We start from the raw sequence: 22,108 nt of genomic DNA on the forward strand, positions 1-22,108 counted from the left end.
ACTTGAGCCACAGCGCCACTTCCGGTTTTTTTCTTTTTGCTTATGTGGTGCTGAGGAATCGAACCCAGGGCCTCATGCATGCAAGGCAAGCGCTCTACCACTGAGTTACCTTCCCAGCCCCCATATTTCCAAATTTTATATCAACAGTAGAATGTGGTGTGCATTTTCTTTCTTCATCTTGACATTGTCATTCAAAATTGTGTTTGGGAGATTCATGCAAAAATGAAGTGAGTAGCTCAAATTCATCCACTCCCTTCCACACAGACTAAACTTCAGTGCAAACAGGCTATAATTCTCAGTTCTTCTGTTGGTGTAGCTTTATGAAGTCCTCTACTGGCCCCCTTTAGTGACTAATTCAGTTTACAAGTTATCTTGCTGTAAGACTAAGGATAGTCCTGCTCTATGATGAGAGATTTCTCCAGATATTTTCCTTGGAGGCAACTGTTGGAGGACAGGAGAGGCTCATCCTCACCCTTCTTCTTCTTCCAAGTTGTTTGGTTGATTTTTTACCTCTGTCTAACATCCTATGGAAAATAACGTATGCTAACATATTCTACAGCATCCCATGAGAACCAGGTAGGTGAACTTGCCTTTCCCCCACAGCATGTACTAGATTTTATTTTGGGATTAAAACAATAGAAAATATAATCTTTCATGTGGAGATACTTGAATGCATGAGAACCTCCCTTGGAGTGAGGTTAATTATTATCATTGCTATTGTTGTTGCTTTTTTTCAGTGGATGAGGAAACCAAACTGGAGGGATTAGGAACACAGGCAGGTGGAGGGGCGCAGGCCTGTGGCTTACAGCTTGTTCTTCCATAGCTGAATCCTAACTGGCCCAGGCCCGGGAAGTGATGGGACTTCTAAGTCAGCAGCAGACTACAACAAAGAGCCAGGAGGAACCCTTCTGGTTTGTCTGCACCTGTGAAAACCCGGGTATCAGCTCACACTGCCCCTGGGCTCCATTGCTCCATTGTCCGGGGAAAAGGGGAAACAGATGGCAGTTTAATCGGAACCTGATAGCATTGTTTGTGGTTGAGCAGGAGGTTTCTGGGGAACTGGGAGACAGAGCTTTGGGAGGTGTTTATTGCTGCTACTTCCTCCCTCCCCACCTCCCTTACTGAGTGCCACAGCCCTTCATTGTGCTTGCTGCTGATCCTCCCAGAACTCCCCTGAGAAACCAGGAGCTGTGGCCCAAGGGCTTTTGTGTGTGTGTGTGTGTGTGTGTGTGTGTGTGTGTGTGTATGTGTGTGTGTGTATCTCTGTCTAGGACCAGGACAGCACGTTGATAATAATGATTAGAGCATTCAGCATGGACATTGTTATGCCTTTGGGAATAACCACACTCCTTCCTTGCTTGAACCTTCCTTTTTCCTTTTGGTGTTTCATGACCTTCCATGACTCTTATCTGAGTAGTCACAGATGCTGTATACTATCCCCCTTGGGCGTGGTGGGGACGTGTGATTTAGACCCCAGAAACCCCACACTCTGCCAGCCTTCCTAGGATTCTCTTTGAGCTGCCTGAGTCCTTTGCCCACACCTGACAGGGCATTTTGTACCCACTGGGCGGGTCCCAGGCTACTGGCTGCTACCCGCAGTTGAAGTGATATTTACGTGACTCCTTTCCTTACGGCTCCAGAGTTCCACAGGTCACACCTGGACAGCAAAAGGGAGAATCAGACAAAGAATCTGAGTTAAGAACAAGCGTTAAACAGAGGTTTGCACGATTCTGGGCTCTGCTGGGAGTAGGAGTGGGGGAGGGAAAGGAGAAGCTGCTTCCTTTGAGTTTTCCTGATTGAGAAGGTTGAAGAATGAGCCACCAATGTTGTCCTGAAAAGCCAAAGGTTGATGTCTATCCAGCCAAAGCCATGTCCTCCAATCCTTGTAACAGGGGCCAGGATGACATGCCCCTCCACTCCTCTTCCAACAGTGCAACTTAAATGCTGCTTATCCTGACACTGAGTATTCCCAGGACCCCTCCCGCTGCTGCCCCACATCCATCATGGGTCCTCTTCCTGGGGACTCTGTTCATCCCCAGAGTCATGCAAAGACCACTGGTTCCACAGCCCACATCCTCTGGTCAGCTGCCTGCTCATTACCTCCACCCTGGCATTGGACAGGTGTCTGCTCAACCCAACCACGCTCATCCTCACTCCTGGTGGCCTCCTTCTGCACTATTTCTTACCTGGAGTCTGGCAGCTTTACCTAGACACCCAGTAACTCAACTTCTGGGAGGTTTCTCTGGTCTGGCTACTGTGGCTATTTGCCCACATCCTACCAGCTCTCCAGCTACCTTTTGGCTTTGCATATGCCACTCTGATTCATGGTTTCCTCAAACCATTGCTTCCTGTTTCAAGCTAACTCTCACATGAGAACAAAGCCCAGACAATTCCTGCAGGGACAAGAGGCCCTTCCTGACCAAGCCCTGGGCTGCCTTCCAGCTTCTCACCCAGCTTCTCACCAGTTTGAGCTGTCTGTAGTTTCTCCTAACAGCTCTCTCCCGCTCCAGGTCCAAGCTAGTGTCCTTGCTTGATCTGCTTGGTCCCAGGACTTGAGTAGCATCTCTCCTTCTGGCCTCCCATGGCTCTGACTTAGCAGCTCCTCCTCTTAGAGGGGTCCATGTCACTCTGCAGAGCCTGGACCACACCATAAATGACACTATTTCACTCTCTTCTCCGTGGTAGGACCTGTGGCTACTGCCTCTGGCACCATGCCAGGTTCTCAAGACATGGGATAAACATCCCTTCAAAGTTAAAGGGAGAAAGGAAACTTCTCAGTCTTCTTGAGAACTGTGATGGGAAAGTCTTTTACAGTTGTTACTATTAAGGAGTAGTACAAAGGGGTTGCAGTTCCATAAGTCAGGTAATGAGTACAGTGCTTCTTGGACAATGTTATGCCTTCTTTCCCTTTCTTCCATTTCCACCCTCCTGTCCTTGCTTATAAGTTGCTCAGTTCACTTTTTGACATGAGAATATATTGAAGATTATGATTGCATTTGTTCACCCTTCTTCCTTCTATTCCTGCGCTCCCGTTTTGCCCCTCATAAAAGGACAAAAAAAAAGGACAACAAAAATGAACAATTCTACCACCACCAAGAACTACATTTCCATTTCCTGGAATTTGTTTATAGGAAGTGCTTTGGAAGTCCATAGGAGTTACACATCTGAGCTGTGCCCTTAAGTGTATCCTCCATTGGTCTGTTTATTTGTGTGTGGATGCATAGAGCCCTGAATAAATTGTCATGTCCAGTTAAATTTTAGATCTAGCTTCTGCATATGGGAGGAAACATGAGCTGTTTGTCTTGCTAAGCTTACTTCACTTAACATGATTTGTTCTAGGTTCATCCATTTCCCTGCAAATGACATGATCCTATTTTTTTGAATGGATGAGTAAAGTCCCACTTTGTATTGCACACATCCCAGTGTATCTGTGAGATGCATAGAAGGACCAAGTCTCTGAGGACTGCCTTGTCTTCCACAAGTGCTCCCAGGGCCAGATTTCTTAGAATTCCTTGGCCTGCCTGTCACCAGCCAACTCTGCTTTTCTCTGAGGAGTAGAGCATCTGGCACTGGTGACAGACAAGAACCTGGGCATCTGTGCCAAGTTTGGGTGAAGAAGGTGGAAAGCCAAGTGTTGACTGCCTGAGGTACTGGAAGTCAGAGTGGATGGTGATCCACAGTGTTTGTCTGGCCCTTTCAAGGAACTTGGGGCAGCAAATGTAGTTCATTATGGAGCATCTGTAAGGGGTAGAAGGGGTTGACTGAGTACAGCCAGTGCCAGTGTTTTGTGTTGTTCCTGAGAACAGAACTGCAAAGACAGACAGGCAAAGGGATGATGGTCCCCTAAGTCCACTTTCTTGGCAATTTGGCTATCAGTGGGTTAAAGCAGTCTTTGATCCTGACAGAAATGAGGAGACCGTGCCTTTTCTCCACTTGGATGCAAGATGGAACCATACCACCACGAAGCCAAACCATTTCCTAGGAAGAGGACAAGCACTTACCTTGTATGTGATGTCATGTGTGAATGTTTTTCTCTTGGGGTTTAAACTCCTTTGCTCCTCTACTTGTTAGAACTATTTCTGCTATTTCCAGAATTTCCAAACCATGGTTTTGTCTGAAGTGAGTCACTGGAGTCAGCTCTCTGAGTGGTTTACACCGAGGAGACACGATTGCCTTCAAATGCCAGCATGTGACAGGAATTAAGGTGGTTTTATTTTTTTTTCTGCTGAAATTCCTTAAAAAACACCATCATGATTTTTTGAAAGATAAAGCAAAAGGAATTAACCATTGAATTGTGCATGGCAATTCATCTGTTATAACCATATATTTATGTATTTTGTTCAGTGAAGAAAGCATAGGGATTGTGAAACTCAGAAGATTAGAATTGGTGGTAGATGTAGAAAGTAAACCTTGACTAGAATTGATTCCTTGGATTATGATCGTTTTTTAACTTCAAATTTTGTTAATTTAAGATTCCTACTTTTAGCTACTTATATAAAATTAGAATAAGTTATAGTTTGCATCCCCAAAGTGGTTTTTAATTTATAAAATTAACTCATACACAAAAAAATGTGATCTAGTTGAGCATTAATAAATTTCATCAATTCTAAGGAGAATTACATTTAGGATAATATGGGTGACTGCCCACAGAATTTTCTAAGTGCAGCTGTCAGAATAGCAAATAATTTTGGTTTGCCGGCCCTGGGCTCTGTCCCTCAGCCTCTCTGTGTTCTGAGCTAGCTAGTGTTCTACCACTTGAGCCACAGAGCCACTTCTGGCTTTTTCTGAGTAGTTCATTGGAGGTAAGAGTCTCACAGACTTTCTGCCCAAGCTGGCTTTGAACTGTGATCCTCAGATCTCAACCTCCTGAGTAGCTAGGATTACAGGCATGAGCCAGGAGCCTGGCTTGGAATTGCTAGTTAGAACACACTGAAGGATTGGGTTCAAGCTTGGCAACCACTTATTAAAGTTTATTTAGTTTAAGATTTGACAGTGCATAGTGACTAGCAAAGGTGAAGCAAAAGCAACTAGATGTTGCTCTGTCATTCTTTTCTTACCCTCGGGAAACCTAAGTTGGGACTTCCTTGCTCAGAGGGGCAGTACAGCATAAGAGTCCCTCAGGCTCTGGGTTCAAATACTCCTTTAGCTACTCTTTTACTATGAGATCTTGGGACTTAACTTCTCTACGTCCTAATTCCCTTATCAATAACCTCTTCATAGGTTTGTTGGATGATTATGTCCATTTGTGTAAGTGTTTTAGAACAGTTTAGGATCATGTGGTAGATTCTCAGGAGGTATGAATATTATTATCAACGCAACTCACCCTTCTCAAGAATTTGCATGACTGGCAGGCCAGTGGCTCATGCCTGCAATCCTAGCTACACAGGAGGCTGAGAACGGAGGACTATGGTTCAAAGTCAGCCCAGGATAGAAAAATCTCAGATATTCTTATGTCCAATGAACCAGCCAAAAGCCAGAAGTACAGATGAGGCTTCAGTGATAGAGCGCCGACATTGGGTGAAAAAGCTAAGGGACAGCACAAAGCCTTTGAGTTCAAACCCCACAAGAAAAAAAAAAAAAAAGGAAAGAAAGAAAGAAAAAGAATATGCCTGAAGTGCATAGACAATAGCTTAGTTTCATGACCTCTTTTTTTTTTTTTTTAAAGTACACTTAAACACGCTTCATTCCTTAGAGCCAGCAATTTTCAGTGGAGCCGAAATTATTTAGATAAAATATCTTTTCTTCCTGCTGTAGCCTATATGGCTCAAAAGAAGAACATGAGACTAAGGGGGGGGTGGGGGGTGGGGGCTGGGGGACGTGCGTGGGGAAGGGTTTTGGAGCAGTCTGGCGCTCCACGGCCTGTCGGGCCACGGGAAGCACCAGGGAAGGTAACTAGGAAATCAGAGCTCATTGTGCGTCCATCAGATGCTTGTCTGCTCCACCAAACAGATGGCTATCAGCCGCCCACAGCCCACTCCTGTTCCTCTCTCCGCCTGGTCATTTCCTTTAGGGAGCCTGGCTGTAAGAACCACCCCGTGCCTCTCAGGATGATAGGTTTTTAGGTCAAACAGAAACCCTGGGGAATGCCTACAAACAGCCAAACAAGCAGTTCCATTCTGGCCGGGCTGGATGACGTGTTAGCCCCTCTGGTGCGCACAGCGGGAGCTGTGGAGCTCAGACTTGTGTGACATTCCCTTCCTCAGCCAGGTTCCAGCCTCCTGTGGCCTGGGGATCTGGGCTCAGCTGTTGCAGCTGACGCTACAGGGCTCAGAGAGACAGCCCCCCCAAGCCAGGGGTCCCCACTCCCCAGACCCTCTGGGAAGCCTCGGCCCTGGCCCACCATGGAGGAGACACAGGAGCCTCCGGCCATGACTGTCCATTTCCTTGCTGATGCTGGCCACGGCTGGCTTCTTCAGCAGGCTCTGGACCAGCTCCTGGACCACATCTGCCCAGAGGTGCGTCTCTTCCAGGTGTCGGAGCGGGTCCGACCGGTGAAGTACTATGGAAAGAGCCATCCCCGGCGCTGTGAGTTCCCAGGGATGTCCGTGTGGCTCTTCCTGGACGAACGCCTGGGCCAGGAGCGGCTGTGCCAGGTTCTGGACTCCCTGCAGTGTGCGCCCTGGCGGAGTCTCCCAGCCCAGGGCCGGCCCTGCCCTTACCTCCCTGCCAAGCAGGAGACCTACAGCCTGGACAGCCAGATGCCCACGTGGAGCGTGAGGCAGCGCCGGGACGGCCCCGAGATCCTCAGGATCACCCTGCACTGCGGGTTTGATAACTACGAGGACGCCATCCGGCTCTACGGGATGATCTTGCAGAGCGAGGCCACCGTGCAGAAGAGCAGCGTCTGCTTCTTTGTGCTCTATGCCACCCCCAGCTTCACTCTGCAGCTCTCCCTGAAGCAACTGCCCCCCGGAACCTCGGTGGACCCCCAAGAGTCATCGGTGCTGCAGTTCAGGGTTCAAGAGATCGGCCAGCTGGTGCCTCTGCTGCCCAACCCCTGTGCGCCCATCAGCCGCACCCGCTGGCGGACCCAGGACTACGACGGCCGCACGGTTCTGCTGCAGGTATGTGTGACTTAACGGTGTCGTTTGTGCAGGCGCTTGGAACTGTGGGAGCTTGTGGTGGGGGGTCCTGGGGCTTGAACTCAGGGCCTGGGTGCTGTGTCCCATAGCTTTTTACACTCAAGGCTGGTGGTGCTCTACCACTTGAGTCACCCTTCCACTCCCAGCTTTTTGGTGGTTAAGTGGAGAGGTGAATCTCATTGACTTTCCTGCCTGGGCTGGTGTTTCGCAGTGACCCTCAGATCTCAACCTGTTGAATAGCTGGGATTACAGGAGTAATTCACTGTGTGATTGAATATCTAACCAGGTCTTGTGGATGGATGTCAATCCTGGTTACATTTTGGAAGTCCCAGGGAACTTTCACACTTTTCCACACAGAGCTGAACCTCTGATCAGTTAACCACAATCCTTTGAGGGAGACCCAGAGGGGTTTCAAACAATCCTGTCAGCACTGACACGATTGTAATATTAGTTGAGGGGCCCTGATCTGATTTAAAAACAAAACAAAACAACAAACACCTCCTCGTGTACAATAAGAAAGTTCTGACTTGGTGAGCTTGAACCTGAAAAGCAGTTGGTAATCGAGTCAAACAATGCTCTCTCCTGAGATTGCTTTGAACACATCTACCAACTATCCATATTTTATCTAAGCCATGGGTAAGAAGTATAATGAACTCTTCCCACCAGACCTAAGGAATTTCAGTTTAATCTGTATTTGGGGAAAGTTGAGTTTGTAGTATTATCAACTTCATTTTTAAGCAACTCATACCACTGTCAATATTTTTAAATCACCAATCAAGTTAGATGGCTAGAACCCCTTTAAAAAATCTTGAAATTGTACTTCCTTTTGTAACCTTCAAAAGTTCCATCGAAGTTCATTTCCCTGGGTGTGTGTGTTTAACTATGACCGCTGCTTTGCACTGTCCCCTTGTGGGGTGGGAGGTGTCAGCTGAGCTCTTACCGTGGTATGACCTGGGCCTCAGTTTCCCTATCAGCTCAGGGCTGAGCTCTTTCATTAGATGACCATTGGCATCTTGCTAGAACCAAGGTGATTATCTACAGGAAGTGTTCTGACACAAAACACATCTTTAAGACAGGGCCCAGTACTCAGTTTCAATCATTGCAGCTCATATTATGCCCTACGTTAACATTATAAAATGAATAATTTTATTTAATCCTTATAAAACCTTACGATGTTCCTATGTCTTCCTATTTGCCAGGTGAGAAATAGGTGTGCAGAGCTCAGTTACTTGTCTGAGTTAACAGTTAGAAAGTGTTTCTCAGGGGGCTGGGAAGGTAGCTCAGCGGTAGAGTGCATGCCTTGCAAGCATGAGGCCCTGGGTTCGATTCCTCAGCACCACATAAACAGAAAAAGCCGGAAGTGGCGCTGTGGCTCCAGTGGTAGAGCGCTAGCCTTGAGCTGAAGAGCTGAGGGACAGCGCCCAGGCCCAGAGTTCAGGCCCCATGACCAGCAAAAACAAAAAACAGAAAGTGTTTCTCAGGCCTAGAAGTCTATGTTGTTAACAATTGTAGGCTGGGTATGGTGATTCACACCTGTAATCCCAACTATGTGAGAGGTGGATGTAAGAACACTGTCTAAGTCTGGCCCTGGGCAAAAGGGAGACCCTGTTTTAAAAGCAAAAAAGAAGGAAGGAAAGAAAGGAAGGAAGGAAGAAAGAAAGAAAGAAAAAGAAAGAAAGAAAGAAAGAAAGAAAGAAAGAAAGAAAGAAAGAAAGAAAGGAAGGAAGGAAGGAAGGAAGAAAGAAGAGAGCTGGGGTGTGCCTCAAATGATTGTAACTCAAATGCTTGTCTAACAAGAGCAAGACTCTGATTTCAAACCCAGTGCTGCAAAGACAGAGGGGGGTGGGGGAGAGAGATTGAGGGGGGAAGGAAGGAAGGAAGGAAGGAAGAAAATTTCAGTCCAGTCGGCTGTGTATGTGCATATAAATGTGTTCACAGTGTTAATAGGAAAATATCCCAAGAGAAATGATTAGAAACCCCCTTTCAGTCTATCAGATAAAGTGATAGCAAGCTAAAAAGTAATGGCAAGCTGTCCTTCTCTTCAATTCTGTCTCAGTTAATAAAGCAAGACTCCTACTGTTCCGTTACATGACTTCAGAATTGTTTGCCTGTGGTTCGGAAAAGGTGGACACACATCCTCTCCTTCAGATGTCTGTTATGTCTCCTTTCTAAGGCATCTGAGGTTTCTCCTTCAGTGTTAGTCTCCAGAGTCTAATGTCAACATCGCTGGCAAATAACAATGTAGTGTGTGCGTGCGTGTGTGCGTGCGTGCGTGTGTGTGTGTGCATGCATGTGTGCGTGCATGCGTGCGTGCATGTGTGCGTGTGTGCGCGTGTGTGTGTGCGTGCGTGTGTGTGTGCGTGTGTGCGCGCGTGCGTGCGTGTGTGTGCGTGCATGTGCGTGCGTGCATGCATGTGTGCGTGTGTGCGTGCGCGTGTGTGCGTGCGTGCGTGTGTGCGTGTGTGTGCGTGCGTGTGTGCGTGCGTGTGTGCATGTGCGTGCGTGCGTGTGCGCATGTGCCTGTGTGTTTATGCATTTGTGCAGCGGGAGGCATGACTTGATTTATTCCTTCTTTAAAGGAGTCACCATGTTTCCTTCGCAATCACAGTCTACACCATTAGGTCCCTTGTAAAGTCAAGGCACATCTGGGGAGCGTTGGACAAAGGGAAAAACCCATGAGACGTACAAGAGCCCCATCCCCTAGGACGGCCCCCCTCAGGGTGGGCAGAGCCTCCTTCATCCTCAGCCCCGCCCCGCCCCCCAGGCCCCTAAAAGTCTCCCCAAACATTTATGTTCTTCCCTGCTCTGAAGCTGGACCTCCATCCCCTCTCCTTGACATCTCTGTGTCTACGACGTTATGTTTTTGCCAAGAGAATGAGGGATCGTCATCTGGAAAATTCTTCCCTGCCTCGCCAAGCTCCTCCCCAGGCCACCCATCACTGGCTGAGCTGGCATGGCTCTTGCTTGCATGTCCTTCTCTCGTAACTGCCCCGTCCGCCATGGACTAATGGAGAGCCCTACAACACTCCTGAGAACAAGCTGTAACGTTCTGTCTTTACAAAAGAGGACCCACCTAAGCTTGTCGGATAAAAGGTTTTATTGCGATTTCTATGTGCATGCATATGAGGTACTTTGGCCAAATCCATGGCCTCTCTATTACCTTTACTTAAGACCCTCCCTTGCTCCCCCTCCTTTCAGAAAGTTTTGATGGTCTCATTGTGCCATTTTTATACCTATACATGACATACTTGGAACAAATTCATCCTCAATCACCTCTCCTTTGCACCCTCCACTGCCCACAGTTTCCCCCCAAATAGCCCCCTTCTTACAATTATGTCATCCTATTTATTATTACTAGTATGATTACTGTTTGGTCTGCACAGGAGTGAAAAGATGCACTATTTCTTCTTCTGAGTTTGGCTCATCTTGTTTGACATGATGATCTCCAGCTCCAGCCATTCTCCTCCGAATGACATGCTGCATTCTTCTTTCCTGCTGCATAATACTCTACTGAGTCTGAGCAATGTCTTCCCCATCCATTCACCAGATACTGGGCACCTAGGCTGACTCTGTAGCCTGGTGATGGTAAAGAGCGTCCCTATAAACATTCCATGTTTATAAACATGGAGCTGTCTCTTGTGTGAGAGATCTATGCCCAAGAATAGTACCGCAGGATCATATTGTAGTTATAGTTGCCATTTCTGGAGGAACCTCCGTGCTGATCTCCATAGTGATTGCACTAACTTACATTCCTATCAACAATGCGTAAGGACTCACTTGTTTTTTCTTCTGCATCCTTGCCGGCATTTGTTGTTGTTAGTTTTCTTGGTGATGACTGTTGTGACAGATGGGATGGAATCTGAGCGCCAATTTGATTCGCGTTTCTTTTATGGCTAAGGGTGTCAAGCATTTGTTCAGATGCTTACTAACCATTTGAGAACTGTTGGTTCAATTCTTGTGCCCATTTATTAGTTGGATTATCTTTCTTTTGGTATTCAATATTTAGAGCTCTTATATTTTCTGAGTACTAATTTTTTGTGTGAGAAATAGCTTGAAAATATGTTTATCTTGTTCTTTGGCTTGTCTGTTCATTCTGCTAATTGTTTTGTCTTTGCTTCAAAGAACTTTAAAGCAAATCCATTTGTCAATTATTCCTCCTATTTCCTGAGCTAATATGTGTGTGTGTGTGTGTGTCTATCTATCTATCTATCTATATTGATCGATCTGTCTTTTGTATCTATCTATCTATCTATCTATCTATCTATCTATCTATCTATCTATCTATATTGATCGATCTGTCTTTTTTTTCCAGTCCTGGGGCTTGAACTCTGGGCCTGGGCACTGTTCCTGAGCTTTTTTTTTTTTTTTTTTTTTTTTAATTTAATTTTATTTTATTTGAGAACATACTGTACAGAGGGGTTACAATTACATGGGCAGGATAATGCATACATTTCTTACCAAGCATTGCAGCCTCCTCCTTTGTTTACCCTTCACCTCCCTTCCCAGCCTCCCCCCTCCCCCCCACCCAGTCATACCCCTCCTCCCCCCCCACACCGACATTGTAAAGCTGGTTTTGACATGACATTTTGTACTTTTCATTGTTGCAACAGGTCCACCTGAATCCTTAAACGACTTGTTTGTCCCCGTCTCCTCCACATGTTATACTGACATCAAATATAGTGAAAGCGGGGGTTACACTGTGGGGGAGGGACATACAAAGAAATAATCTTATAAATGCGTTAGAAACACATGCATGAAAGAAACAAAAACATTAAAATACATATTTGAGGGCTCGTTTTCCTAACATCACATTATCTGACTTTTTCCGCTTGACTCATACCTATACTAGATATTGCAAATAAGGGAAACCATGGGACCTATGTTTCTTTGGGCCTGGCTTACTTCACTTAATATAATTTTTTCCAAGCCTTTCCATTTCCTAACAAATGGGGAAATGTCATTCTTTCTGATGGAGGCATAGAATTCCATTGTGTATATATACCACATTTTCTTGATCCATTCATCTACTGAGGGGCATCTGGGTTGGTTCCATATCTTAGCTATGGTAAATAATGCTGCAATAAACATAGTTGTGCTGGTAGCTTTAGTGTGGTCTTTTTTGTAAACATTAGGGTAAATGCCCAAAAGTGGGATTGCTGGGTCATAGGGGAGTTCTATGTGAAGTCTTTTGAGGAACTTCCATACTGCTTTCCAAAGTGGTTGAACAAGTTTACATTCCCACCAACAATGAAGTAAGGTTCCTTTCTGTCCACATCCTCTCCAGCATCTGTTGTTGTTAGAGTTCTTGATTTTTGCTGTTCTAACTGGAGTGAGGTGATATCTCAATGTTGTTCCTGAGCTTTTTGTTCAAGGCTAGTGCTCTACCACTTGAGCGACAGCCCTACTTCCAGCTCTTTCTCTGTATCTGGTACAGAGGAATCGAATCCAGGGCTTCGTGCATGATAGGCAAGCACTACCACTAAGCCACATTCCTAGCCCCTGTCTATTTATCTTATGATTAGTAATATGTATGTAGAGTTCTTCTGTACTGCATTTTTTTTTTTGCCAGTCCTGGGGTTTGAACTCAGGGCCTGGGTACTGTCCTTGAACTTCTTTGTGCTCAAGGCTAGCACTCTACCACTTGAGCCACAACACCACTTCTGGCTTTGTCTGAGTATTTTATTGGAGATAAGAGTCTCACAGACTTTTCTGCCTGGGCTGGCTTTGAACTGTTATCCTTAGATCTCAGCCTCCTGAGTAGCTAGAATTACAGGTGTGAGCCACAAGCACCCAGCTTTTCATTTCATTTCATTTCATTTTAATTTTATTAGGGATTGGGCCAGACATAAATCCTGAATACCAAAATTTGTTCTGCAGACTGTTAGCGAGATGAAGAAAATTATCTTTTCCAGAAATCTTCTGGGAGAATGTAAGGGGTAGGGCATGAAGCTCCAGAGTCCCAGGACAGAAGGTGTACCTGTGAGCGCCACCCTCTGGAGGGAGCTGGAAGCTACCCACAGGCTGGGAATTTTGCTGAATGAGCTGGATAATGTTGGAACCAAAGTAAAAATGCCTCTGATTAAAACACCAAGGGTTTCTACAGCTACTACTTCTTTTTTTCTGCATCCACAGCCTCTACTCTACACAAATGACACTCACAAATATATAAGGGATATTTGTTTTTAGAAGATTCCAGATTACTTGCCTGCTTGGAATGTCCACACATCTTAGAATGACCTAGGAGATATGGCATTATTTCAGCTTTGAAAGCTTAGATTCTTATTCCAGTCCTTAACTGTAACCTCACATCTAAGGCTTTAAGCTTTTTGTGCATCGGCAGTGTATCGTTTGTAGCAGTCAGCGAGGTCATCAAACAGTAGCTATGCACGTCTTTTCATCGTGGCAGCGAGATCTCTCAGCAGACATGCAATTCCTGGAGTCTCACCTTGTCCGCAAGTTAATGGAGGGAAATAAGCTGTGTGGAGTGGATGCTGATTGTATAATCAGATTGACCTGCCGCCTCAGTTCATCTCACTACTGAGCCTGCCCCGGGTGTGGTATGGCCGGGGATAAGTAAGGCATTGGGTGGTACTTGATTAATTTTTTAAAGTAAGTTCCATTTCTTTCTCCTTTCCTGACTCATAGGTCCAGCTGAGTCCAGGCCCTGGTGTTGAGAATGGTGAACTTCCCTTTCTTGGCGCCCTGGGATCCAGGCTGGCCTCTGGGTGTGCACAGAGAACCATGGAATGGAGGACCCAGAGGAGCCGGAGCAGGAGATTCAAGGTGCGCTCTCTGGAGTTTCCAGAGCCCAGGGGCACCGCAGACAGCTCGGATGGCCCTTCGTGGAGGAGCCCGGACCTGGCCTCCCAGGTGAGCAGCTCAGCCACGAGCAGCTGGCCGCACCTGCCTCCACACGTCCTCAAACCTGCGTGGGGAACGAAGGACCTCAAGGGAGACGGCTTCCAGAAGCTTGAGGCAGAGACAGATGTAGACACGGGATTCACCATCATCAATCCGGAGCCTGTAGTGAACAGCTTGTCAAAGGACTTGGAACCCAGGCTGCCTCCATCTTGTCCAGAGGAGGTCACCTCCCTGAGTAAAGAAGCCACGGATGTAAGAGTCTGCCCTTTGTCCCTTGCTGGCCCCAGGGAGTTTGGAGCAAGAAAGATCATCTCCACGTGTTCCCATCGTCTGCCAATCCAGGGTGAAGAAAAAGAAGAAGAAGAATTTTTTATATAGCCTAAAACAAAGGCCTTTTCTATATTAGGTTGGATAGGATGGGGACATGGAGCCTGAGTCCAGAATCTCTTGGTCTGAGTGCTCACCCTGTGTAGGGCTATATGACTTTCACTTCAAACGTTCAAAGCCCACAGATACTGAAGAGACCGCTGCCCTGGCCATAGGCAAACACAGCCAGGCCCAGTGGCTGCGTTTCCTGGGAACACGCAGACCCAGCCGCAAGTGTTGCGGTCAGCATCTGTCAGCATACGTGCACTGTATGCAGATGAGCTGGATGCATTATATATCAGTGATTAGCATTTGTAATTTGGTCTTCATTTCCACTTGGCTTTGCAGAGTTTATCCCCTGGACAGCACGGAGTACTTATTCTTCAGTGCTTTTTAATTTTTATGTGACCTCCTTTGGAAAGTAGGCCAGCCCTGTTCACCACGTTGCCTCCTGTGATTTCTGCCTTGAAATGTGCTTGCATCTGCAACAAATGGAAATTCAAAGTGTTTTGAAAATTATCAACAACGTTGGATTTTTTTTTCTGTTTAATGAGCAGAAACATTGGCAGCCAAGAAATCAGGTTAACATGCACGCTAGGCTCTCGAGTGTTGTGTCTCTATCTCCTGGATTGCATGCTCTTGACCAATCAGCAGGTCTTGTTACAAACCAAAAAAAAAAAAATCCCTAGCCTATGGGTAATGTGAGATCTCTGCTAGGCATATTATGTGAATTGGACTGGCTGGGTAATGGCATAGGATCTGGATTCTTTTGACCATATTTAAATACCAAAAGTCCTTTGCAATACTCGTCACTCATCCAGTTATATTTATATATATTCACTTAATATTTTATGGAACACTTCTGCTTGAACAAGGTGTTTGTTGTATATATGGTAACTATATGTTCTGTGCCTGTCCTGCCCATATAATACTTCCCTCTTCCCTTCCTTCCGTCCTTCCTTCCTTCCTTCCTTCCTTCCTTCCTTCCCTCCTTCCTTCTTCTTTCTTTTCCTTTTTTTTCTCAGTGCTAGTGATCAATTCCAAACTTCCAGAATTTTCACAAGTGCTCCACCACTGAGCCACCTGCCTAGACCCCAGCTGGCTCTTCTAAGACCTAAATATTTAGATCCAAAGATTTAGTCCAGGTCTGAAGACAGATCCTATAGAAGCAAGTGTAGGCTGGGATTGTTCAGAAAGCTCATGGGAATGAGATTTCTTAGGGCTGAGGCAGGGGCTCCAGTGGTAGTGTGCCTGCCTAGCAAGATATACCCAAGCTCAGAACTTACACTGCTAAAGAAAAGAAAAAAGAGAATATTTTATTTTTTTTTATTTTTATTTTTGGGTCCAGTCATGGGGCCTGAACTCTGGGCCTGGGCGCTGTCCCTCAGCTCTTTAGCTCAAGGCTAGTGCTCTACCACTTGAGCCACAGCGCCACTTCTGGCTTTTTTCTTATGTGGTGTTGAGGAATCGAACCCAGGGCCTTGAGAATGCAAGGCAAGTGCTCTACCACGGAGCCACCTTCCCAGAAGGGGCTGGGAAAAGAGAATATTTTAAAATGGACAAAAATGAAGCTTCTGCTTTGGTTTTCTTCTGTCCATAAAGAACAAGTATATTTCCATTTCTTTTTTCTCTCTTCCAGATTAAAACTTGAGCTCAGAAAAATAGAATGAATAACTTAATTTTGGTATAGTTTCCTATGACAGGGTTTACAAAATATCTTATTTTAGTTGGACTTTGAGTTGCCTGGAATTGTAGAGCTGGGGGGAAGTTTTAGCATATCATTCTTACTTTTCCTTTTTACTGTTGTCTGATTGTCTTTCACACAATACCTGAGTGAGAATAACTAAATGGAAATCATAAAGAATATTGAGAAATTTGAGCAAGTACCTTATGAAATTGACTTGTAAAGTAAGACACTCTTAACATGCCACCTACTCTAGCCTACAGAATGCTAAAATCCAAATTGCCATATCATACATTGGAAAGGACAGTGAACTGTGTGGGAGAGGCTCAGGTTTTGCATTTTCTACTCATGTGACTTTGAACATGCCAGGCTCCTCTGGAGACTGGGTACTGGAACAAAGGTCATTAGGAGAATCAAGGTGATACTCCTGAAACCTTGTAGATATTACTAAGCACTATAAATGTGGGAGAGAGTTTTTACTGTTATTGTCTCAATTTATTATATATTGTATTAGTACTATAATTGGCCCTTCAGACCCACAGTTTAAAAATGTCACGAAGATGGTTTTCTTTTATAAGTTTTCGCAGGATCAATGAAACAGTAAAATGATACATCCACCTCCCTAATTCTTTTGAGTACTTGTGCCATTGTTTATGTTCCTGTATCTCAGAGGAAGATTATGTGTAGCAAAGATCAAATACATCCTGAAACTGACTAAAAAAGAGATGGAATAAGAATGAAGTAGGACTGATTTAATCCAGTTTATCAAATTAGGTTTCACTATAGTTATATTTTATTGCCTAAAATGTAAAATGTATCACCTGTTAAACCTGAGAGTCGCCTAATAATCAGAATATTTTATTTCTCTTTATAGGTATATTAAAAATCAGCTGTATTATAATTGATCGGCCACTTTCAACTTTATTAATAGTATTTTACACTTTTTTGCACGCATCAATTGGACATTGTTAAGCATGAACAGAATAATAATATTTGGAAGCTTGTGAAGGTATTCAGAAGTAGAGTGAGGGACATTAAGATTTGGGGTGACCAGGGTGAAGACTCAGAGATGGAGATTTACTTGATTCATACCAGCAGGTGGCGCTGTTGCCCTAGCTTCCCATCTGCCCCCTGGTCTCTCATACTCACCCATCCTCAGGGCCAATTCCAGTTACACAGGAAGAGGCATTGGTGGGAAGAGGCCTTTCTTCCCGCCCGAAACTCGGGGTTGGAGCCACATACAGCACCCACTGTGTTTCCTGTTGATTAAAAAAAGTTTCATTTCCATGACACAAAATGTCTAGAAATTCCTGGAACAACTCAATACTGCCTGCTGTTCTAGTACTTTCTCCAAGGCTTCTCAGTCTTTGGACTCTGTGTCTGCTGTTTCTTCTTTTCCCTCCCTATCCCTTTCCGGTGCCTCCTGTTTCCTGTTCTTTTTCAGGTGAGCACTTTCACCCCTTCACCTGCCTAGCTGGGCAGCGCCTGCCTCCTGGCTACTTCTCTTTGGTGTGGGAACACCTCTGCCAGTCCTTTGCCTGCTCCTTCTTTTCCCTGTTTCTTCTCCCAATCCGTGGGCTTTCTACTGATCTTGCTAGCTATGTCCTTTGCCATGCAGAAGCTCTGCAGCTTCATGCCATCCCATTTGTCCAACCTTTCTTTGATTTGTTGTGTTTCTGGGTCTTTATTAAGAAAATTTCAGCCGGTGCCAAGGAGCCCTAGAGTTTCTCCTATTCCTTCCTGTAATGTTTTCAGGGTGTTTGCTTTGACTCCAAGGTCTTTGATCCATTTGGAGTTGATTCTGGCGCAGGGTGATATATAAGGATCTACCTTTAGTTTTCTACAAGTGATTAACCAGTTTTGCCAGCACCATTTACTGAAGAGGCTGTCTTTCTTCCATTCTAGTTTTTTAGCTCACTTATTGAAGATTAGGTGGCTATTGGTCTGCGGGTTTATTGCTGGGTCTTCAGCTGTATTCCATTGGTCCTCAGGTCTGTTCGTGTGCCAGTACCAAGCTGTTTTGATTACTATGGCTTTGTAGTAGAGCTTGAAATTTGGTATTGATATTCCTCCAGCACTGTTCTTTCTGCTAAGGATTGTTTTTGCTATTCGGAGTCTTTTATTGTTCCATGTGAATTTTTGGGTTGCTTCTTCCATTTCATTGAAGAATGAGGTTGAGATATTGATGGGTATCACATTGAATTTGTAGATAGCTTTTGGCAATATGGCCATTTTCACAATTTTAATCCTCTCAATCCAAGAGCATGGGAGGTTTTTCCACTTCCTTAGTTCTGCTTTAATTTTCTTTTTCAGGTTTTTAAAGTTTTCATCATAGAGGTCTTTTACTTCTTTAGTTAGGCTAACTCCTAGGTATTTTATTTTTTGTGGGGCTACTGCAAAAGAAGTTGCTTTCCTGATTTCAGCTGCGGTTTTCAGAAAAGCCATTAATTTTTGAGGGCTAATTTTATACCCTGCTACTTTGCCAGAGTTTCGGATCAGCTCGAGTAACTTGGGAGTGGAGTCCGTGGGGTTCTTCCTCTCCTGGGGCCTGAGACTCCTCTGTCTGTTCCACAGCATGTCCACCCATGCCAGCCCCAGGCTGCTCTGGCCCCTGCCCTGGCCAGCGAAGCTCATCACAGACACCCCTGATGTACTCAGCTGGGGGAAAAGGGAGTTTTGAGGGCTTAAAGGGATCTAAAAACACTTTCAAAGTCGAGAGAGACATGCAAAGATCACCCCAGAAAGGCTGTGGACACTCTTGTCCCAATGCCTTGGAATTCCTGTGGTCACAGACTGTGCTAGATTTCCGCCGCTATGCATCATGGTCCTTTTCCTGTCTCTCACGCCAGACTGCAGGTGAAGTTTGGAACTGCCTGTCTTTTTGCAATTGACAAACCAAATTAAGATGCACTGAATCTCAGCAGAGTTTGATTTTTATGAGATGTAGTTGATTACCTTTAAATAAAAGTTAAGCGGGGCACTGGTGGCTCACACCTGTAACCCTGGCTACCCAGGAGGCTAAGATCTGAGGATTGAGGTTCAAAGCCAGCCTGGGCAGAAAAGTCCACGAGACATATCTCCAACAAGCTACTCAGAAAAAGCTGGGAGTGGCACTGTGGCTCAAGTGATAGAACACTAGCCTTGAGCACAAAGAGGCTCAGGAACAGCACCTAAGCCCTGAGTTGAAGCTCCAGCACTGGCAAATAAATAAGTAAATAATAAATAAATACCGGCATAAATTTGCCACTAGAGGGCACTGTTGTAATACAAACTAAATTACTCTGGATTCTGTGTGTGTGTGTGTGTGTGTGTGTGTGTGTGTGTGTGTGTGTGTGTGTGTGTGTGTGTGTGTGTGTGTGTGTAGGGGTGATTGGGGAGAAAGTTGCCAAAAGAAAACACCATAGATATTTAAATTTTTTTAATTTCTATTTATTTCTATTTTTTAATTTTTATTTTGGAAATTTCCCCCAATGGTCTTGGTAGGAGAAGAGCAAATCTGAAAGACAGAGCCTTGATTGGGCCCATGACCAAGAAGATTGTACTACTAGTTGTATATTCTTACCTGGAGGGTGTGATGGAAACCGTTGTTGTGGGGGGGGGAGGGGTACCTGGCTCTGACCCCAGTGTGTGTGGGGGCGGGGGACCTGGCTCTGATCCCAGGGAGATGCCATGTCCAGTCTGTTTGTTGTGGAGCCTGGCCCCTGGATGGTTCTATGGTCTGATTTTGATTGTGAATCATTTAGGCTAGCCTCTTGACTTTATGCATTGTCTAAGCCCATTTCTTCAAGGTTCTGATAACATTTTCTTAGCTTAAGTTAGAATGATTATATTCTGATACAAAATAACAGACTGGTACAGGAGCTGCATTGATGTGAATGAAGGCCAAGTTCAAAACTCAAGAGCCACGTTAAGGAAATGAATTCTCTTGGCTTTGATGCATTCACTCTTTGCCTTTTAGGTTGTTTCTTTTCTTCCTGGTGGCTGTGACAAGAAGAGGCCCTGTTCCTTCCTGCTTAGCAGGCTAAGAAAGCAGAATGAGAGCCAGGGAGAGGAAGCAGGGCCCCTTCGGAGAAGGATCTGCTCCCCGCCCAGACTGAACTGGTAAGGACAGACGATGACTCTCTATTGGCCACGTTTGTGGGTCCCTCCTAGGAACTAAGAATCTCATTTGACCAACTGAGACCTTCTGGCATGCAGCATCCATTAGTCAGCTTTGTTGTCTTTAGAGCCTGTGTTTGTTTAACAGGCTGTTTAACAAGTGATCACAAATTTCATGACTGAAGACAGGAGTTATTCTCACAAAGTCCTGGTGGCCATTAATCTAGAAGCAAAGTGGACAAGGTGGGGCTCTCCCTGGGAAGCCCCAGGATGGAATCCTGCCCCTTCTCCTACAGCTTCCGGCAACTTCATGTACTTCCGGGCTGGCTGCCCCACAGCAACAGTCTCTGCTGCCATCTTCCTATCTTCCTCTTCTTTGTCTTTCCGGTCTCTTCTATGGATGCTGGTCATTGGATTTAGGCTCTACCTCAACAACAATCAGCTCCTCAATAAGATCCGTCATTGAATTACATCTGAGAAGACTCCTTCAAATAGCATCCTATTCACAGGCTCTGGATTTTAGGATGAGGACTTACATTTGGAGGTGGGAAGGGTCTCCACTCAATACAGAGCCTTACAAATGACAAGACCATTCCTGGCTCTTTCACTTGCACTCTCTCTCTCTCTCTGTCTCTCTCTGGTTTAATACATACTCTCTGAGGCTGGTTTCCATAATCGTAGGTAATCATTTCTGCCTTTTAATTTAGAGCAATAAAATTTACACACCAAATAATGTACAAGATGCTACCTTAGGAATTAATAAGGAAGACAAGTATAATGTACAGCGGTGTATTGCATAGTTTGGTATCGTAATTGACTGTCCAGATGGAAGTAATTTGGGTCTCTCTCCTCCCAATATTTTTCTCACACCCAATTACAGACTCGGCTACCAATCATGGAACAGCAGTGGCCAAAGCTGGCGAATACTTTTTTTCTGCTTTTTTTCCCTCCTCCTCCTCCTCCTATTTCTCCTTCTCCTCCTCCTCTTCCTTCCCAGCATATTTTTCTTTTTCTTTTCTCTTTAAAGTTATCTTTAAGTAGTTGCACAAAGGAGTTGCCATTCAACCAGGCACTTTATGAATCCAACACACCTTGATCAATGCCACCCCTTCCATTATTCCCCCCCATCTCTCCCAACCCCACCCCTTCCTTCAGTGTTAATTTTTTAGTATAGATACTGACTTTTATGACTGCATTCTCACCCCCTTCCTCCCTTGCAAGTATTTGTCCTGGTGCTTATTTTGTTGGACAGTGAGTTAGCCTTTCAGTTCTCCCTTTTCAATCCCAAGGTGCAGTTTCTTCACTTGGCTCTGGACAATGGAAGGAGAGCCTTTGGACTTCATCCATGGAAAGGTTCAAGACCAGTTTTTGACTGCCTTGGATCCAATCATTCACAAGATCCTAATTGGGGTGTTCTATCACCGGGGCGGGGGCGGGGGGGGGCGTCGGCTTGCACAGCTCCTGGGAAGACGTGTTCATGGGCTGATTTCTATTGGACACTTCACAGGCACAGACAGAGCTCAGCGTCGGTAGCCTAGAGCGTCGACGTGTGTCCTTCAACAGTTGCCAGCCAGTTTCTCAGATGACTTCTCTGAGCCTTCCCAGGCATGACACGTGCCAAGCAGCATGAGTGACTCCAGAAAGGCTTGCCTCGATCAAAACCACAGGGACCTAAACTTCTTCCCCTTCCCCTTTTACAAAACAAAACCAGAAAGTAGTCAGCAGAGCTAGGAGGACCAGGTTCCAATGACTTCACACCTTGCAATGCGAATGGACCACAAATATGGCCCCCCCCCCAATATCAAAGCCCTTGTGAATGCAGCCCTACAAATGCACCTGTCATAGGAATGCAAACCTGATTGAGATCAGCTTCCTGGGATGCCTAAGGCCTGAGCAAGTCACCCGGGGAGAGGCTTTGTCACTGGCTCACAGCAACACCCAGGGACATCGGGCAGCCAGGCAAGTCAACAGCCATTTCACAGGGCTTCAGATTTTGTGACCACTGAGAATTCACACG

The 22,108-nt window shown here is 45.4% G+C and overlaps 1 protein-coding gene across 1 annotated transcript; it reads left to right on the forward strand.

Moving 5' to 3' along the window:
* The first annotated feature begins 6,341 nt into the window (after nt 1-6,341).
* Nucleotides 6,342-14,321, forward strand: Fam124b (family with sequence similarity 124 member B). Its single transcript, XM_042679379.1, has 2 exons — nt 6,342-7,064; nt 13,728-14,321. The coding sequence occupies exons 1-2, from the start codon at nt 6,342-6,344 to the stop codon at nt 14,319-14,321; spliced, it is 1,317 nt and encodes a 438-aa protein (XP_042535313.1).
* The last annotated feature ends 7,787 nt before the right edge of the window (nt 14,322-22,108 follow it).

The sequence above is a fragment of the Dipodomys spectabilis genome, unplaced genomic scaffold, assembly GCF_019054845.1.
Source record: "Dipodomys spectabilis isolate Male_0828 unplaced genomic scaffold, ASM1905484v1 ptg000051l, whole genome shotgun sequence".
NCBI lineage: Eukaryota > Metazoa > Chordata > Mammalia > Rodentia > Heteromyidae > Dipodomys > Dipodomys spectabilis.